Source organism: Nematolebias whitei, chromosome 15 (assembly GCF_014905685.2).
Source record: "Nematolebias whitei isolate Nwh7 chromosome 15, NemWhi1, whole genome shotgun sequence".
Lineage (NCBI taxonomy): Eukaryota > Metazoa > Chordata > Actinopteri > Cyprinodontiformes > Rivulidae > Nematolebias > Nematolebias whitei.
The window spans coordinates 33,792,960-33,808,853 of record NC_056512.1 but is presented as its reverse complement, the minus strand read 5'-3'; the positions used below and the strand labels follow the sequence as shown (position 1 = coordinate 33,808,853).

The window sequence follows — 15,894 nt, the reverse complement described above, 5'->3', positions numbered from 1 at the left end:
TATATATATATATATATATATATATATATATATATATAATGTGTGCAATGGTTCAACAGATATTTCAGGAAAAGAAAGACACGTGAACTTTGGCAAAACCATTATCCCCCACCTTTGCCTTTTGGCAGTAGGCGATAAATATGAGGGTGGGTTTTAACAAATGCTTGGGAGACATTTGAATTCCTGTTGAAAATAATCTTAAATCTATCTGAATCTATGTCATACATATTGTGTTAGTTTTAGAGGATAAATCCATGGCCTGTAATTATTAAAAAAACTAATTCTTAGCTATCATCGCAGCACCATTAATGGATTAAAAGGACGCTTGCTTACACAGAAAGGATAATCCTTTCCTCTGATGGCCCAGTTGATATAAATATTGCTCTTTTGTTTCTGCTTAAGATTATTGGTGGAACTGGGAGGGGATCATGGCGTGTGAGATGATTGATAGCAAAGGATAATCTGTCTGAAAACCAAAAAATGTGTCCGAGGATAAGTGCTTTACGAAGCCTTACTTAACACCAAACTGTTGTCATCCTGCTCTCCTGAACAGTTCCTAATAAGATCCTCACATTGTTTGTCGTACATGTGTGTGACATGGTGGATGATTGTGTTTTCACAGTCTCTAACCGTCTGTCAGCGCTCCCTGACCACCATGCAAATCCAGATCCAGGGTTTGCTGCAGTTCTCAGCATCGATTTTCCCCACTGCTCAGGTAAGTGGGCGTCTGACAGACTATTACACAAAGCTGTGGACGGTTGTGCATCACCCTGTCCCCTTGTGTCCCTTGTTCTACAGAGAGACCTTTTAGGGATCCAGCGACTGTTAAACTCCACAGAGTTCAGTCTGCACCAGCTAACAGCCTTGCTTGACTGCCGCGGGATACATAAGGTAAGGTCAGAGTCTGACTGGGACATTTTTTAATGGGTGCTCTTTGTTGTGGAGCTCAAAGCCACTTAGCAAACCACTTGGAATGATTTTTGACCTTATCTTTGTACTTCCCATACACTCACATGTGTATATCTGCCTTTGTACTGTGAAAATACTGTGCATCTGAAAGAGACTGACTCTACTCACCACCTCCAGGTTTCTGATAGGGAAAAAAAAAAGTTATTGCACACATCAAGCTTGGACCAGAACTGCAAATGTCTCTTGGGATGTACAATAATGGATGAGGAGGTCCCCCTGCAAGCCAAAAAAATTATACCATTCACATTTGTTGTGACAATGCTGTAACACATTCAACGTTTCTCCAAAATTCTGCAGCAGAGACGACACATTCGACTGATAAAAACAAAGGACAAGACAGTTTTTCCAAAACTTGTTTGTCAAACATAAGAAGCCGAGCAAACCAAGAATGCATCCAAAACAAGCGTCATCAGAATTAGTCTGTGCTCATCACTTTGCTTTCCCTGCAGTGAAAGGCAGCAAATATTTGTTGTCACCACGCAGAGAACAAGGAGCTGTTGATTTTCTCCAGTTTAAAGTGGAGTTTCAACATTGTTTGTGGTTCTAAATGAATTACATGAAATTAGTTTCTTTAAAATCAAAGACTCAGCACTCCTTGAAGGAGCTTATATTACACCGAACAAAAATATAAACACAACGCTTGTGTTTTTGCTCCCATTTTTCTTGAGCTGAACTCAAAGATTAAGACTTTTTCTATGTACACAGCAGACCCTTTTCTCTCAAATATTGTGTATAAATGTGAGCACTTCTGCTTGGCTGAGTTAATCCATCCACCTCACAGGCGTGGCATATCAAGATGCTAATTAGACAGCAGGATTATTGCACAGGCATGCCTTAGGCTGACCACAACAAAAGGCCACTTTAAAATGTGCAGTTTCATCCACACTACAATGCCATAGATGTTGCAAGTTTCAAGGGAGCGTGCAATTGACATGCTGACTGCAGGAATGTCAATTTTCAGAGAATTTGGAAGTACATCCAACTGGCCTCACAACCACTGAGCATGTGTAACCACACCAGCCACTGCATTCGTTGTCCATAATATACGTCTGCCCATACCATAACCCCACCGCCACCATGAGCCACTTAATTCATAACATTGACATTTGCCCACTCAAGTTGGTTACAATGAATTTGAGTCAGGTGGAAACCCCAGTAAGGACAATGAGCATGCAAACGAGCTTCTCCAAGATGGTTTCTGACAGTTTGTGCAGAAATTCTTTGGTTATGCAAATCGATCGTTGTAGCATCTGTCTGGGTGGCTGGTCTCAGATGATCTTAAAGGTGAAGATGCTGGATGTGGAGGTCCTGAGCTGGTGTGTTTACAAGTCGTCTGCGGTTGTGTGGCCTGTTGGATGTACTGCCAAATTCTCTGAAACGCCTTTGGAGATGGCTTATGGTAGAGAAATGAATATTCAATCCACAGACAACAGCTCTGGTGGGCATTCATGCAGTCAGCATGCTAATGCACACTCCCTCAAAACTTGCAACATCTGTGGCATTGTGATAAAACTGCACATTTTAGAGTGGCCTTTTATTGTGGTCAGCCTAAGGCACACCTGTGCAATAATCATGCTGCCTAATCAGCATGTTGATATGCCACACCTGTGAGGTGGCTGGATTATCTCAGCAAAGGAGAAGTGCTCACTAACACAGATTTACACACATTTGTAAACAATAATTGAGAGAAAAATGCTTGTGGTGTACATAGAAAACATCTTATCTCTTTGAGTTCAGCTCGCAGCAAAAACAAATGTTGCACTTATACTTTTGTTCAGTGTAATATAAATGATTTAATATTTTATAATTTTGCCCTAAAATCATCTTTTGTTAAGCAATGACATTGTAGCCATTTTGGTAAAATCTTGAAAAAACATTTTTCAATATCTTGCATAATCTGTTGGCATTTGGATCATATGTTTTGACTGATTGTCAACTACTACCAGCCATGACAAATCTTAGCTCAGTGTTTGCAAAATTCATTAAGGTATAGTCTATTTTGTGCAGACTCAGATCGATTAGCTGTGGCGGCCATCTTCATTTGGGTTAACTCTAAATGTAATCTGTTATAGATGTGCATACAAAGATTACTTCCTGCAGGTTTCACTGAACTTTGTGCAGTGGTTCATAACAGTCACAAACACATGCACACGCACACACACACACACACGGACTTGGGTAAAAACACTTTTGTCCATCTTCACCTTTCAGATGGCGAGCAATAGTAAACATTATTAGTGCCGGTGAGTAAGTACAGACATGAACTAAACTGCCACTTTCACAGAACCTATGTTTTTTTAGTATCACTGGTGCTGTAGGTAGATCCATCTAGAGGAAATGATCATGGTGATATGTTATAATAGTTTAAATATATTTTTATATTTTTAGAATGCTGACAGTCTTATTGTTTCTTTTAGGACTACCTGGATGCCCTAATGGGTGTGTGCTATGATGGGGTGGAAGGGCTCCTCTACCTTTCTCTGTTTTCTCTCCTGGCTGCTTGCGCTCTCTCTGCCATGCTGTGTGTAATTTTCCGCCTGTGGACATTAATGGGCAGCAGGTCAGTGCCAAGCCAACTCCATACTCCATTATGTACTGCTTGCAATGTACTCCTGCAAAAAATATGTTCACTCTCTCTGTTTGCCTGCCTACATCTTCGTGTGCTCTACGACTTCCATCCAGGGAAAAGGAGTACAACGACATAGACGAGGAGGACCCATTCAACCCCGAAGCACGTCGGCTTTCGTACAACCCCAGAAGGTCCAACACACACAGCTTCTGTAGTTATATCAGCAGCCTGGGCAGCCAGGCCAGCCTTCCTCCACCTCCTCAGTCTACTTCTAATTCTACCTTACCACCTCCTGAATACATGTAAGATCAGCTATATATGACGACGCCCTCACATTTGTGCTGTTTTTAGTCTCTACTAAGTTTTCGTTGCATTACAGGAATCAGTCCATGCTGTTTGGAGAGGCCCCTCGATATGAGAATGTGCCGCTGATAGGGAGAGGCTCACCACCTCCCTCGGTTCGTTGGCCTTATGAAGCTTTAGTGTCTCTAGTGTAATGATGATGATGTCACCAGATAGTATTAACAGGAAGCATGCACTATGAGCATATGCACTGCAACCTTTCTCAGCTAATGTTGAAACTAACTTATATGTGTATGCACGTGATGGAAGACTGATCTCTGCTGGCCATTTGTCAAAGTGCACCTATTTTTAACACTAACAATTGTTTTTGAATTGGATTTAGTCTGATTTTAATTAAATATGGGCTTACCGTACATATAAAATGGAACATTAGTGGGAAACAATTTCCTGTTAGAGCTGCAGCCCTATAAACTTGTGTTTATCCACTTTAATTGTTGCATTTATTGTGTGTAGTGGATCGTATCTCCATAGTCTGAGCTAAATAATAGATAACAAATGGAATACTGACAAATTCACAGTCCGCGTTTCTGCTGTGTGATGTATTTTATTTTATTTTTTTTGCTGTTCCTGCGGCTTCATTTGCCTTTAGTGCACACCAAAGACTTGGCAGTTTTGTTTTGTTTTTTGAGTGGGAGAAAGCTGGAGAGAATCTGGATCACTGTTTAAAATGCGACTGCCTCTGTGAGGCTCATTTTTAACAGACGTAGGCATCTGTTCTTTGTGTATCTGTGACAAAGATGCTTGAAACTTTTGAAAGAAAACATCGCAATAAATACTACATTTTGTGCTACGCATGTCTTTGGGTTTGAGGTTTTTTTGCTCATCAGCATTTATTTTTTGTGTGTTTCTCAGTAGTGCGTCCAACTTATTCTTATTTGTTGTTTCAGTCTTTTATAGCTGCAAGTTTCCTGTCCACTTCTGCATTTTCTTTCTTTCTTTTTTTTTCATGTTCCATCTGTAAACGCCTGTCAGGATATTTGCCACACAGAATGTTTTAACCTACAGACTAAATTTAGGGACATACATACCACAGCTTTGACCTCCTGGCACTGTTTTTCCACTGTGTTGCATGTGAGTGCAATTTATCTTATGTCCATTTATTTTTGCTTTCATTCCCCTTTTTACATGCTTTTTAATTTATTTACCCTCCTGCTTTTGCATTCTTAAGTAGAAAAACAGCACATAAAGATGGGAATTGCTTGTGGAAAATTTCATGTGTATTATTTTTGTTTCCTGCAGTATACACCCACCATGAGGACTACATATCTATCTATGACGGATGTCCAAACCAGACACTTTGGAGGTGAATTCCACGTGTAGCCTGCCACCTGGCGAACACTTCAGTGCTTCGTTTTGGGGGTTTGAGCTCCCACCACAAAGCTGTCTTTGTGGCATAATCCTGTTTACGGGGACAACAGACTGACATCTAGTCTAAGGCATGAAAGCGGGCCATGTGGCGTCATTACTGTAGCAACACATCAGCACACTGCTAGGAAATCTCTTAATGCAGTTTGGAACAGAGTTGGACTGAACAGACGCATCTGAACAATTATCTTGTCTATGGCACTCCTGCAACGTGAATGAAAGCATTTATGTGATTTAAATAACAAAACTTTGAACTCAAAAAGCCCAACGATGTCTTTGTTTTAATTTAAATATCCATGTGACATAATAGGATACGATCTTTGCTCAGTGTTAGGATTTTAATGTAAAATGATGGGCAAAATTTGACCACATAAGCCTTCAATCAATGTATATTTGCAATATCTCCTTTGCTTGGAAGAAATGTGTTAATTAATTCTTGGCCTTTATTTAAATGGTGCAATATGACCTGGGGTACTCCCATTTTTTAATTTTTGTAAATCATAAAGGAATGTTTAATAAAGAATAAACAATACGTTGTGATTTTGTTTTCAAACAGCCAATGATGCCTTTAAGAATATATCAAATATATGAGGTGTTTAATACAACTATGGGGATGTAGCTGCATGTGGCAACATCGTTTTGTACCTATCACCAAGAATAACAAAAATAATAAACCTGTTTATAAATGTGCTGCAATTTCATCGTAAAATAAAATGTCTTATTATTATATAAAGTACATATAAATATTTTCTTTGTTGCATTTTATTTCGAAACAAGCAAAATCCTGCAAAGACCGCAGTGCCACTACGATGAATATAAGTGGAATAGTTTGAAAATGTCATGTTTATTTAGCCATAAAAACCATTTGAATTTTTAGAGAAATCTTCTATATGGTGTTTATGTGTCCAATAAAGTGTCCAACTAAACTATGGTGCACTGTCTTAAAATGCTCACCGTGTACTCTTCTGTTACGGTACTGTTATTCTACTACTACTTGTCTAATTAGTATGATGACCCACAGTAAGAGTATTAGGATAATTAGGATTTGGCGTGACCTTAATATGTCACCAGGAACAGTGTCGTCAGTCAGCTGCATAAATAGAAAACCATGGAAATTGTCCAGCTCTTCCATAAAGTGTTTTTCAGATTTTAGAAATGTAAAGAGACAGGTTTCATTTATATGATAAATATACACACACATAGACGTTTTGAATGTAGCCAAATTAGCTAAGTGCAAATAGTTCTCAAAATTTAACTCTAACTTAAAAAAAACGTACTAATTTCTTATTTAAAAAAAAAAGGCTCCAATTTGTTTTTATTTCTGTTTAAAATAAACTTTGTTTAAATAGTTCTGCTAACTACTTCTGATGCAGTTTTTTTCCTACCAACATTCACTATCAAAAATAAATTTTGCCATTTAAAATAATCTTACAAGATATCTTTTTAAAAATGACCATTTTTGCACAGCACAACATAATAACCTTGGCATACTTGTGTTACAAACTGAAGAGCTTATCTAAACTGGCCATAATGTAAAATGACTGGACACGTGTCTACAATGAAACAAATTGTGGCAGATATGCTACTGTTGGGTGGCACAGTGGCACAGTTGGTAGAGCTGCCCCTCTCATCGAGCAGGTCCCTGGTTCAAATCCCGGACCGGCGGCCTCTCTGGGTGGAGTTTGCATGTTCTCACCGTGCATGTGTGGGTTTTCTCAGGGTACACCGGTTTCCTCCAACAGACCAAAAACATGCATGTTAGGCTGAATGGTAACTCTAAATTGTCCCTACAGGTGTGTGTGAGAGAGTGAATGGTTGATTGACTCGTTTGTCTCTGTGGTCCTGTGATGGATTTGCGACCTGTCCAGGGTGTCCTTTGCTTCTCGCACAATGATAGCTGGACATGGGCACCAGTGACCCCCGTGACCCAAAAAGGAAGAAGCAGGTAAATATAATGGATGGATGAATGCTACTGTTTCTGTTGCACGGACAAAATATAAAACAGTTTTCAGAGTAAACAACAAAAAATGTTAAAGCATGTCATCTGGACATGTTTCTTTAAGTGAAGAAAGGTTTCATCTCCCTTCCAGAGGACTTCTTCAGTGTGGCATGTCAAACAGATTTGTCCCATAGCTTTATCTACTTGGATGATTGAGCTTACAAAACAGTTTTCAGAGTTCATTTATTCATTGTAGTTCAAATATTCAAACTGTTCTTGTTCCATTTTAGTTTAAACATTTAACGTTTTTGTGTCCACCTGACAGCATAACTCCCATTACTAGTACCAGTATTACCAGTATTCATACTGAATATGTGAAAATATCGTTTGTGATATTAAACACAATTTAGTCACAGCGAAGTCGTCTCTCTTCTTCAGTTCAGATGTCAGGTCCTGTCTCGCTTGCCGTAGAAAACACGGAAATGCCTTACTCATAATGTAAGCGGTTAGCTTGCTAGCCACCTCAGGCTGTTTATTACAATAACATGCACAGTATTAAATAACATGGTGCACGTAGACGAGAGAGGATGTGGCTGAATAATGGGAAACGTCTTTGGGAGAAAGAGCCGACCTTCCCGTGTAACTGAGCAAGACAAAGCCGTGTTGGTGAGCTGAAATCCGGAGGAGTGATGCTGCTCCGTTAGTCGGTTAATTTAGATTGTACATTAAGCAATATTGTTACTTGTGGAAATATATATATTAATGTGTGCCTTCTTTAGCAACTGAAGCAGCAGAGGGACAAGCTGAAGCAGTATCAGAAGAGAATCAGCCTACAACAGGAAAAAGAAAGACTTCTGGCTAAGCAGTTGTTAAAAGATGGCAAGAAAGAGTGAGCAAACATTTACACAATAAGATAGTTGAAGTACAGACGCTCAGTAGCGTCACCTTTTTATTATGCACAGAAACGAAATGCATTTAAAAGCAATTCATGTGTCATTGAGCATTTTCTCTTTACATGTATGATTGCAGGAAAGCACTTCTGCTTCTCAAGAAAAAACGCTATCAGGATCAGCTGCTGGACAAGACTGAGAGTCAGATTTCAAACCTAGAGCACATGGTAAGATACATTTGTTTGCAAGAAAATATTCCAGACCTGCTGTTTTTAACATATTTCACCTGAAGAGAAGAAAAATGCTAACTTTACCTCCTGAACTAGACTGATTAAATGCCTAAAGTTTTAATAAATGTGTCAAACACATCTGTCGACCTTGTGTTGAACTGCATATGACAACTATATCTTGCATGCATGGCAGTATTTAAGGAGCAAGGAGATAGCTTTACTTTTACCCAGAAAACACAGTGAAATCTTTCAATGGTATCTTGTTTTTTTTTTGTTTTCTTTCAGATCACTGTTCTTTTGGTCTTGCCTTGTGTTGTTTGTTGTGCAACAACAGTCAGACTTGCTGCAAAACGTAGTCTGAATTTGATCAGTCAAAATATAGTTTGACAAGTCACGTGAGGACTTAAAATTTGAAGGGTTTGCAGCCTAATGAATGATCAAACGAGCATGTCACAATTTTTAACTTTGCAACTCGCCTATTTTGTTTTCTTGTCATTAACTTCACTGCTGTTTTTCTATGTTTGAGGGCAGGTTCAAGATATAGAGTTCATGCAAATCGAGATGAAAGTCATCGAGGGACTGAAGGTTGGCAATGATTGCCTGAAAAGTATGCATGAGGTGGGTATTTTTGTTCTATTCAGAATTAAGCTGTGCACACTCAGTACACCTTTAAGCTTTTCGTATGGAAGTGCACACAATAAGAGTGTCAGAGTTCTTACTGATTAGCCTGTTTTCTGTAACACGATCCCTGAGCGAGGATTGAGCAACACAGTACAAAAGCATAGCTGGTGCACATGGTTTGAAGATTAAAAGCTTAAGAAGAAAAGCCATGACTACAGCAGTGAGAAGGCTTCGCATCCTTGGATACTGAAACCTTGCTTTGGAAATATACAAGCCAACCAGAATTAGGTGACAACACATTTTGTCCATACACCCTTCAGTTGCTAAAGTGGGCTTCCTTCCTTGTTTGTGACAGATGATGTCAGTTGAAGATGTGGAAAAAATCCTGGATGAGACCCAAGAAGCTGCTGAGTATCAAAGGGTAAACAACATTAGTCAAATCTAATTATACAGAAGAATGTGTTTGTTTTTTTTATTATCCTAAATTAGTAAACCTTTTCCAAAATAGAAGAATGTTACCAAGTGACAAACACTTTAAAGTACCAGTAATCTTCCATCTTTTGTTTTTGCAGCAAATAGATGAGATGCTGGCTGGAGCTCTGACTCCAGAAGACGAGGATGCTGTTTTAGCAGAGCTGGAAGCTATCACTCAGGTGGGTGTAAAGCTGAATGTTTAACTTTTATTTACACCCAGAATGATTTTAGAGCATGCACTCTCCTCGCTTCACATTTTTTTAGCTGCGCTCTCTTGAGTCTCCAGCTGTCGACTGCTTCCTCCGGAGGGGAGCTGATTCACAGCTGAGTCAGAACAGGATGTTGTACCAAAACACGCATCGCTGTTTTGACCTCAGTGTAATTTGCACGATATTTAATCTTTGACTCTTGAAGGAGGAGGATAATTAATCAAAGTTAGAAGAATTTTAAATAAATCACAGTGCCATTGTAATCTTGATAATGAGCTGTAATTGAAAAAAGTTGTGGTTACAAATTTGGCTGATTCATAGTGATTAAAACCTTACTGGATTGTTCTATTGTGGTGGAGCAATCATCTTAAATGACAATCAAACTTCATAAATTACCATGTTGAATACTTGAACACAGGCTGGTTCAAAGACTGGCTCCAAATGAAACTTGTACTATATTTTTCTGGAACTAGTTGTATTTTGGGCAAACAAATCTGATAAAAGACAAAAGAAAAACTAAACATTTACTATACCAACAAGTTAGTGGCAGTTTTATGTAGATGGGATTTCTAAATGACAAGAAATATTCAAACCGTGTGTTTAACCAATTTTATAAAATCACAAGTATTAGAAGATGAAGCCACTGCAAAGAACAAGTTCAAGCCTAGAAATTAAATGCTAAATATATATTTTTAAATATATGTTTACAATCAGTCTTTTGGTAAAGAAATAAAAAATTGAACATCAAATTTGACATTTTTTTATGTCTGCACTACCTAAAATAAACATGTGAATTTAACTGTAGTTAACTTCATTTAAATATTTCTAAACTGCAGCATATACACCATTTTTCAGCTTTACCTCTTTAATTGTCTATTACACTTTTAGCCATTGACTTCTCATTAAATTGTAATGCACTTCCTGAATTCTCAATGAAAGAATGAAAGATAATTTGGATCTTGTGCGCTTCATATTGTTTTTATTTTAAAGCATATGTTTTTTGTTGTTGTTTTTTTTTTGCACAGCGAGAAGATTTAGCACTTCCAGAAGTCCCCACAGAGCCAATACCAGAAGTACTAGAATTTGCTAAAGCTGAACCAGGTATAGCTTTTTAAAAGTTACACGTCCTTGAATAAAAACAAGTTTTATATGTTTTATGTATGTTCTGATATTTGTGTTTTTCAGAGAGGACAGAACCAAAGAACCAGCCAGACAGAGAGATGCTTGCAGTCTGACAGAACCTGTGATTTAGCTCAAGCTCACATATATAAAGTTTTGCTTTTAGTTTTGGGACGTGCATTTTCAATAATTAGACTGATTCAGGATCGTCTGGACTCTTAATTGACCTCTCCCCCTGAAGTAACAAGATAAAGTGAAATGTTGTTTTGTACAAGTAGTGTTATGTTATTGCTGTGCTGAAGGATTTTTAAATGTTGAACACTTTAATTTATTGTTTCACATATTAAACTAAGCTGTTGGGAAAAGTGCAGTCATGTTTTTTCTTATCTAAAATGATAAACGTGTTTCTTTGTCTGACTGTGTCACATGTATTTTAGCAGGAGAGGGCGCTCTTTGGCTAAATTTTATTGGTACTACACCAAAGTGGGTGTTAGAAAAAAAATAGCTTGTAGTTTCAAATGTGTGGGACATATTTAGAAAAAAAAGTGGTATTTATTAGGCATTTGGATATTAGTTGGCTTGAAGTGAAATACAACTTATCCCTTGGGTTTCATAAAAGTTACTGGCTGATTAAATGTGACTTTCTACATGAAATATGGCTTTTTAAATGGAAGGGTGACTTAATGACGACAGAGTGCACATACTTTTCAAAATGTAAACCTGATAGGAGCTAAAGTGACATTTTTTGTCACTCCAAATAATGTCTGAGAACATTACTCCTGACATTCTAATATTTACGCAGAACTTTTAATGGCTTTATATATATATATATATATATATATATATATATATATATATATATATAATGTGTGTGTATATGTATATATGGTGTAAACAGAGGCTCCAGAGATTTTGTGGGGGCGGAACCAAACCTACACTGACAAGATAATGCTGTGTTCATGGGCAGTAGGAAAGACGTTCTGTTCTGAGCTAGTACCATTTTGTTTGTCTCTAATGTTGTTCCTTTTATTAACGTTTAGAAATAATTTCCCGTTCGTCATTTGTCTGTAAGTCCGTGTTGTTTAAGTAGCAAACGAGATTGTGTGCGGCATTTGAAAGCTTTTGATCACACTTTGCGTTTGGCTGCGGTAGGAGTGTTAAAAAAAACACACCTCCGAATCGGTCCGTGAAGGCGTCAGCGGACTGACAGTCGCGCGGAGAGGAAAGGTGTGTTTAGTTAGCGAGGAGTGCTGCTTCATTCCTGCGGTTGTATGTGTCGCTCATTGTTTGAACAAACTTGCCTTTTCTTTTCTTAAAACCGCTGCTTTTTTATTTTTATTTTTTAATTTTTTTTTTTTTTTTTTTACTCGGATAAACGAACGTAAAGAAAAATCCAGTTTATGGTCCTGGCTGAAGAATTCACCATGTCTCGCACCGACGAGGTTAACCGCATGACGGAAAATGTTTATAAGGTAAGGTTCAGCTAATTAATAAAGTTTTTCAATGGGCACCGTTCGAGCTGTCCAACAGGTCCGAGATGAGCAAATGCATTGGAAAAAAAACAACATTTAAAATTACTTTGGTAATCTCCACAGAAGCTCAATAGCGTTTTTTTTTTAACATTTGCCAATTAATGAGAATGATCCATCTTCACTCATTAACCTATCTTCGCTGTTTGATAGTTCAATTAGGGCCAACACCTTCCAGCCCAAACTGCTCTTGTATCTGCAAAAATCAGAGTCACCCTCATTTTATTCAGGCCTGTTGAGTGAGTCCACCTCCATCGATGAAAGTAACCAATTCCCTGGAAACCAGCAGGTTTTAACAGCCTGGGTTTGTTGAAATACGAACACACTGCATTCCAGAAGACGGTGTTTGGCAGAGAGTCTGTTTGTCGCAACAAGTAAACATTTGTCCCAAACCTGTTCTTTAGAAAATACATCTGGGGAATTTTCATGCAGTCATTGAGCCTCACCTAATTAGAGAGAAAGATATTGTTTTTATTTTTGACTTACTGTTGGGTGCTTTTACATTCAATCCTAAAACAAAGATCTAAAAGACAGGATGATGAATGGCTCTACATTTATCAGCCTCTTGTTAATTGCTGCATAATTTATTAAAACGTGTTTCATTGTCTTATGAACTGGTCAAACTTTCTTTTGTAAGGATTTAAGTGTCAGCACATCAATATACTTGCAGTCATTTGGTCTCTTGTGGTCCTGCAGCCCAAAGTTTCTGCTTTTCTTATTACATTTTGAGGCCATGCACTGTTGGGATTTTGTTTTTGCACCCACTAATATGGACAAACTTAAAATAGGTGTTCAGGATCTCCAATCCTTTGGGGTCAGAGAAGTTTTCTGCAAATGGTCATTGGAGAATAAATCCAGAAATGAGCCTCGGGGAGAAGTCACCCTGTCAAGGCTTGGACAGAACTGTGATGGACTGGCAGAGTCCCTTCTTCTCCCTGGGGATCTGACCCAGAAGCAAAAAAACAGTGAGGTTAGAGTGCATTGTGTATGAGACTGCTTAGTTTGCATTCCTCATGTTTTCTGCAACAATAAACCATAAAATAAAGCATTTAAAGTAAGGGTCACTTTGATTTTTTTTTTTTCTTCCCTGAATTTTGTTTTAATCAATTTTCCAATCGATACTTTTCAAGTGTTTCCCGTCAAATCCCCCGCCCCCCACACACACACAAAAAAAAAGTCTGTTAACTGATACTTTCAATTTTATTTATCGGCCATCTTTATTTTTTCTTAGCGTTCTCGGTCAGAGAAATGTGTGCAATTTTTAAGAAAACCGGTTCATTGTCTAAAATGTATTGGTTTTCTAAATTTGATTATTCTTGCACTTTTGGAAAACTTGCAGTTTTTGCTTTAAACTGTTTGAATTGGATTAAGAGAAAAATGCTAAAACAGATTAAATCTCACCCCACTTTTCGAGAAAGGAACGGATGCAGCGCAGCAATTTGCAACGGTAAATTTTCATCTTGTGAGATGTTACCTTTACAAAAGGCTGATTTTTACGAAGGACATTTTGACTTAAGAGGGTCAGGAGGGTTGAGGTGTATTAGCGAGAGCTGCATTCCACTTCTACAGCTGTGTTTGTTGGTTATCGTGTAAAAACATTTACAAGCAGAACTTTTTCTACAATGAATGCAGCCCTCTCTAATACACCTGTGCCCCCCCTGACTCTTTAAAGTCAAAATGTCTGCAGTGAAATGAGCCTATAGAGGATTTTCCTTTGTTTTAGTTCCATTATTTGTTTTCAAGCATTTGAAAAGCTCCAGTGATCAGCTTTTTGTAAGGAAAATGATCCCAAACTTCTACTTCTGCTTCCTCTACTCATGCATCTGAATACATGCATATCATTTGATCTAGTTTATACACAAACCAAGGTCTCTTGAGAAAGAGATTTGAAAACACAGCAGCTGTAAAGTCGTTGCAGCCAGCAGCTGGCCAGATACACTTAGTAATCGCAAGGGTAATGAGTGGGGGGTAAGTGCGCTGCTGTGACTCATGTTAGCCCAGCTGAGTGTGTGTGTTTTAACATGGCTGAAGCTGTACACGTTAAGGGTGATACTGGGTTCTACATCTTCCTGCTAGGATTGTTCCTTTGCTAAAGGCCTTGGGCACGCCTGTGTTTTCCCAGCAAAACTTAATCAACAAGAGCGTCAGCACTGTAAACCCAGCAATTTATTTCTTTTTGCATGATCCTTCATGAGTCACTTCAGTTCTCCTCCCTCACAAAGATAGGCAGCTCCAGACATGGCGATCGGCATCTTGTTATTCCCATGCTGACATGGTGAGACGGATACTTAGGACTGACGGTGTGTCGGTGCACGTCTGCACCGCTGTCATCTCCACCAGCTGGGGAGGATGGTGCTTCAGGTCAAGCCTCTTAGCTCATGAATGGATGAAGGCTGAGTGCTAACCTGGCTTACTCGAAGTGAACAAACAGATTAATCGAGAGCAGGAGGTAAAGAAGAATAGGACTGCATGCTGTTGCAGCTAAACACTTTTGTCCCAAAGAGTAACCAAAGTTCACTTTACATGGAAGCAAAGTGCACACGCCTTTGAAGTGTATACTCTGTGAGCATTCGCTCACTTTGTCACAGGAAGTGTGGTGTTTTCTGTCTGATACATGCAGTGCAAGTTTTAAACACACCCTGACAGGTAAGGACATAGAAGGGTGTGGCTCATCGGTACCAGCCCTCAGGATAACACACATTTTCCAATGCAACACCACTCCCTGACTGTCAACACAGCCTGCAAAACAGTGGTTGCCATTCTCTGAAGTGACTGCAGAAGGCCAAACTAGTTGTTTGATATTAACTGGATCAAGTGGGATAACTATCCACGTTTGTTACTCTAATCATAGTAGTCGGATTCGTCACTGGTTTGGATACAGTTTGTTGTTTAAAAGACATCTTGATCATTTTTTGCTTTTATTTCAAACATTGTCATGGCATTCGCTTCATTAGCAAGCATGATGCTCTGACAGTAAGAGAACTACTGTTGTGCTGAACTCATGCTGGAGATCCGAACAGGTGGTCTCTTAGCAACAACGTGCCATTATTCTTATGTGTTTCTGTCATATTATTGTTCTAAAAAGACTTGGTGAAGGGTGCGAGAACGCAAGTGGGAAGGAGGAAAATGGACGGATCACGTGAGCTTTTGCAAACATCATGTTTATTTCAGAGAGATTTTAAAAAGCTTTAAGAAAGCCCCAGAAGGGGTTGAGTGTAAACCAGCCCTGTCTGCTGTATACACAGCGGTGATCCCGTGGTCTTTCATCAAGAAGCTGTTCGGAGACGCCCAAATGAAAACGTAATCTGTTGCTTCATTTACCTTTTCTGATCTGACAGAGTCGGGCGCTGCTTCCCATATAAAATCTGATTTAAAGGAGTGTAAAGAGACTTGAGCTCGTGAACGTCTGCCTCCAGAATATAGTGTTTCAACAAGTTTATACCTGCTGGCGCCTAGAGCCTTTAAATGATTGCATTATTCACTGCGGGAGTTATCATAATTTTGATTGCTCGTGGAAGAACAGATTTGTTCTGTGCGTTTTACTGAGATGCAGAGAGAGGACTATTGCTCTACACACCCACCTTCTCTGCACGTCTGGGGGCGGATGGTTTAGAGAC

The 15,894-nt window shown here is 38.8% G+C and overlaps 3 protein-coding genes across 3 annotated transcripts in view; all 3 read left to right on the top strand.

Annotated features, from left to right (window-relative positions):
* Positions 1 to 5,221, top strand: part of LOC119421019 (protein tweety homolog 2-like) — a 41,401-nt gene extending 36,180 nt beyond the window's left edge. The window contains exons 9-14 of the mRNA XM_037688407.1: positions 623 to 715; positions 799 to 891; positions 3,387 to 3,529; positions 3,652 to 3,840; positions 3,918 to 3,996; positions 5,141 to 5,221. Coding sequence (XP_037544335.1) covers positions 623 to 715; positions 799 to 891; positions 3,387 to 3,529; positions 3,652 to 3,840; positions 3,918 to 3,996; positions 5,141 to 5,221 — 678 coding nt within the window. The remainder of the gene's footprint in view (positions 1 to 622; positions 716 to 798; positions 892 to 3,386; positions 3,530 to 3,651; positions 3,841 to 3,917; positions 3,997 to 5,140) is intronic.
* A 2,454-nt stretch (positions 5,222 to 7,675) lies between these two features.
* LOC119421018 (charged multivesicular body protein 6) lies at positions 7,676 to 11,046 on the top strand. Its single transcript, XM_037688406.1, has 8 exons — positions 7,676 to 7,871; positions 7,985 to 8,094; positions 8,235 to 8,322; positions 8,857 to 8,943; positions 9,302 to 9,367; positions 9,519 to 9,599; positions 10,655 to 10,730; positions 10,815 to 11,046. Exons 1-8 carry the CDS (start codon positions 7,806 to 7,808, stop codon positions 10,862 to 10,864), a joined length of 624 nt encoding a protein of 207 aa, XP_037544334.1. The 5' UTR covers positions 7,676 to 7,805; the 3' UTR covers positions 10,865 to 11,046.
* Positions 11,047 to 12,089: 1,043 nt separating this feature from the next.
* The window catches only part of baiap2a (BAR/IMD domain containing adaptor protein 2a), a 66,161-nt gene continuing 62,356 nt past the window's right edge, over positions 12,090 to 15,894 (top strand). The window contains exon 1 of the mRNA XM_037689032.1: positions 12,090 to 12,220. Within this exon, the coding sequence (XP_037544960.1) occupies positions 12,149 to 12,220 (72 nt within the window). The 5' untranslated portion in view covers positions 12,090 to 12,148. The remainder of the gene's footprint in view (positions 12,221 to 15,894) is intronic.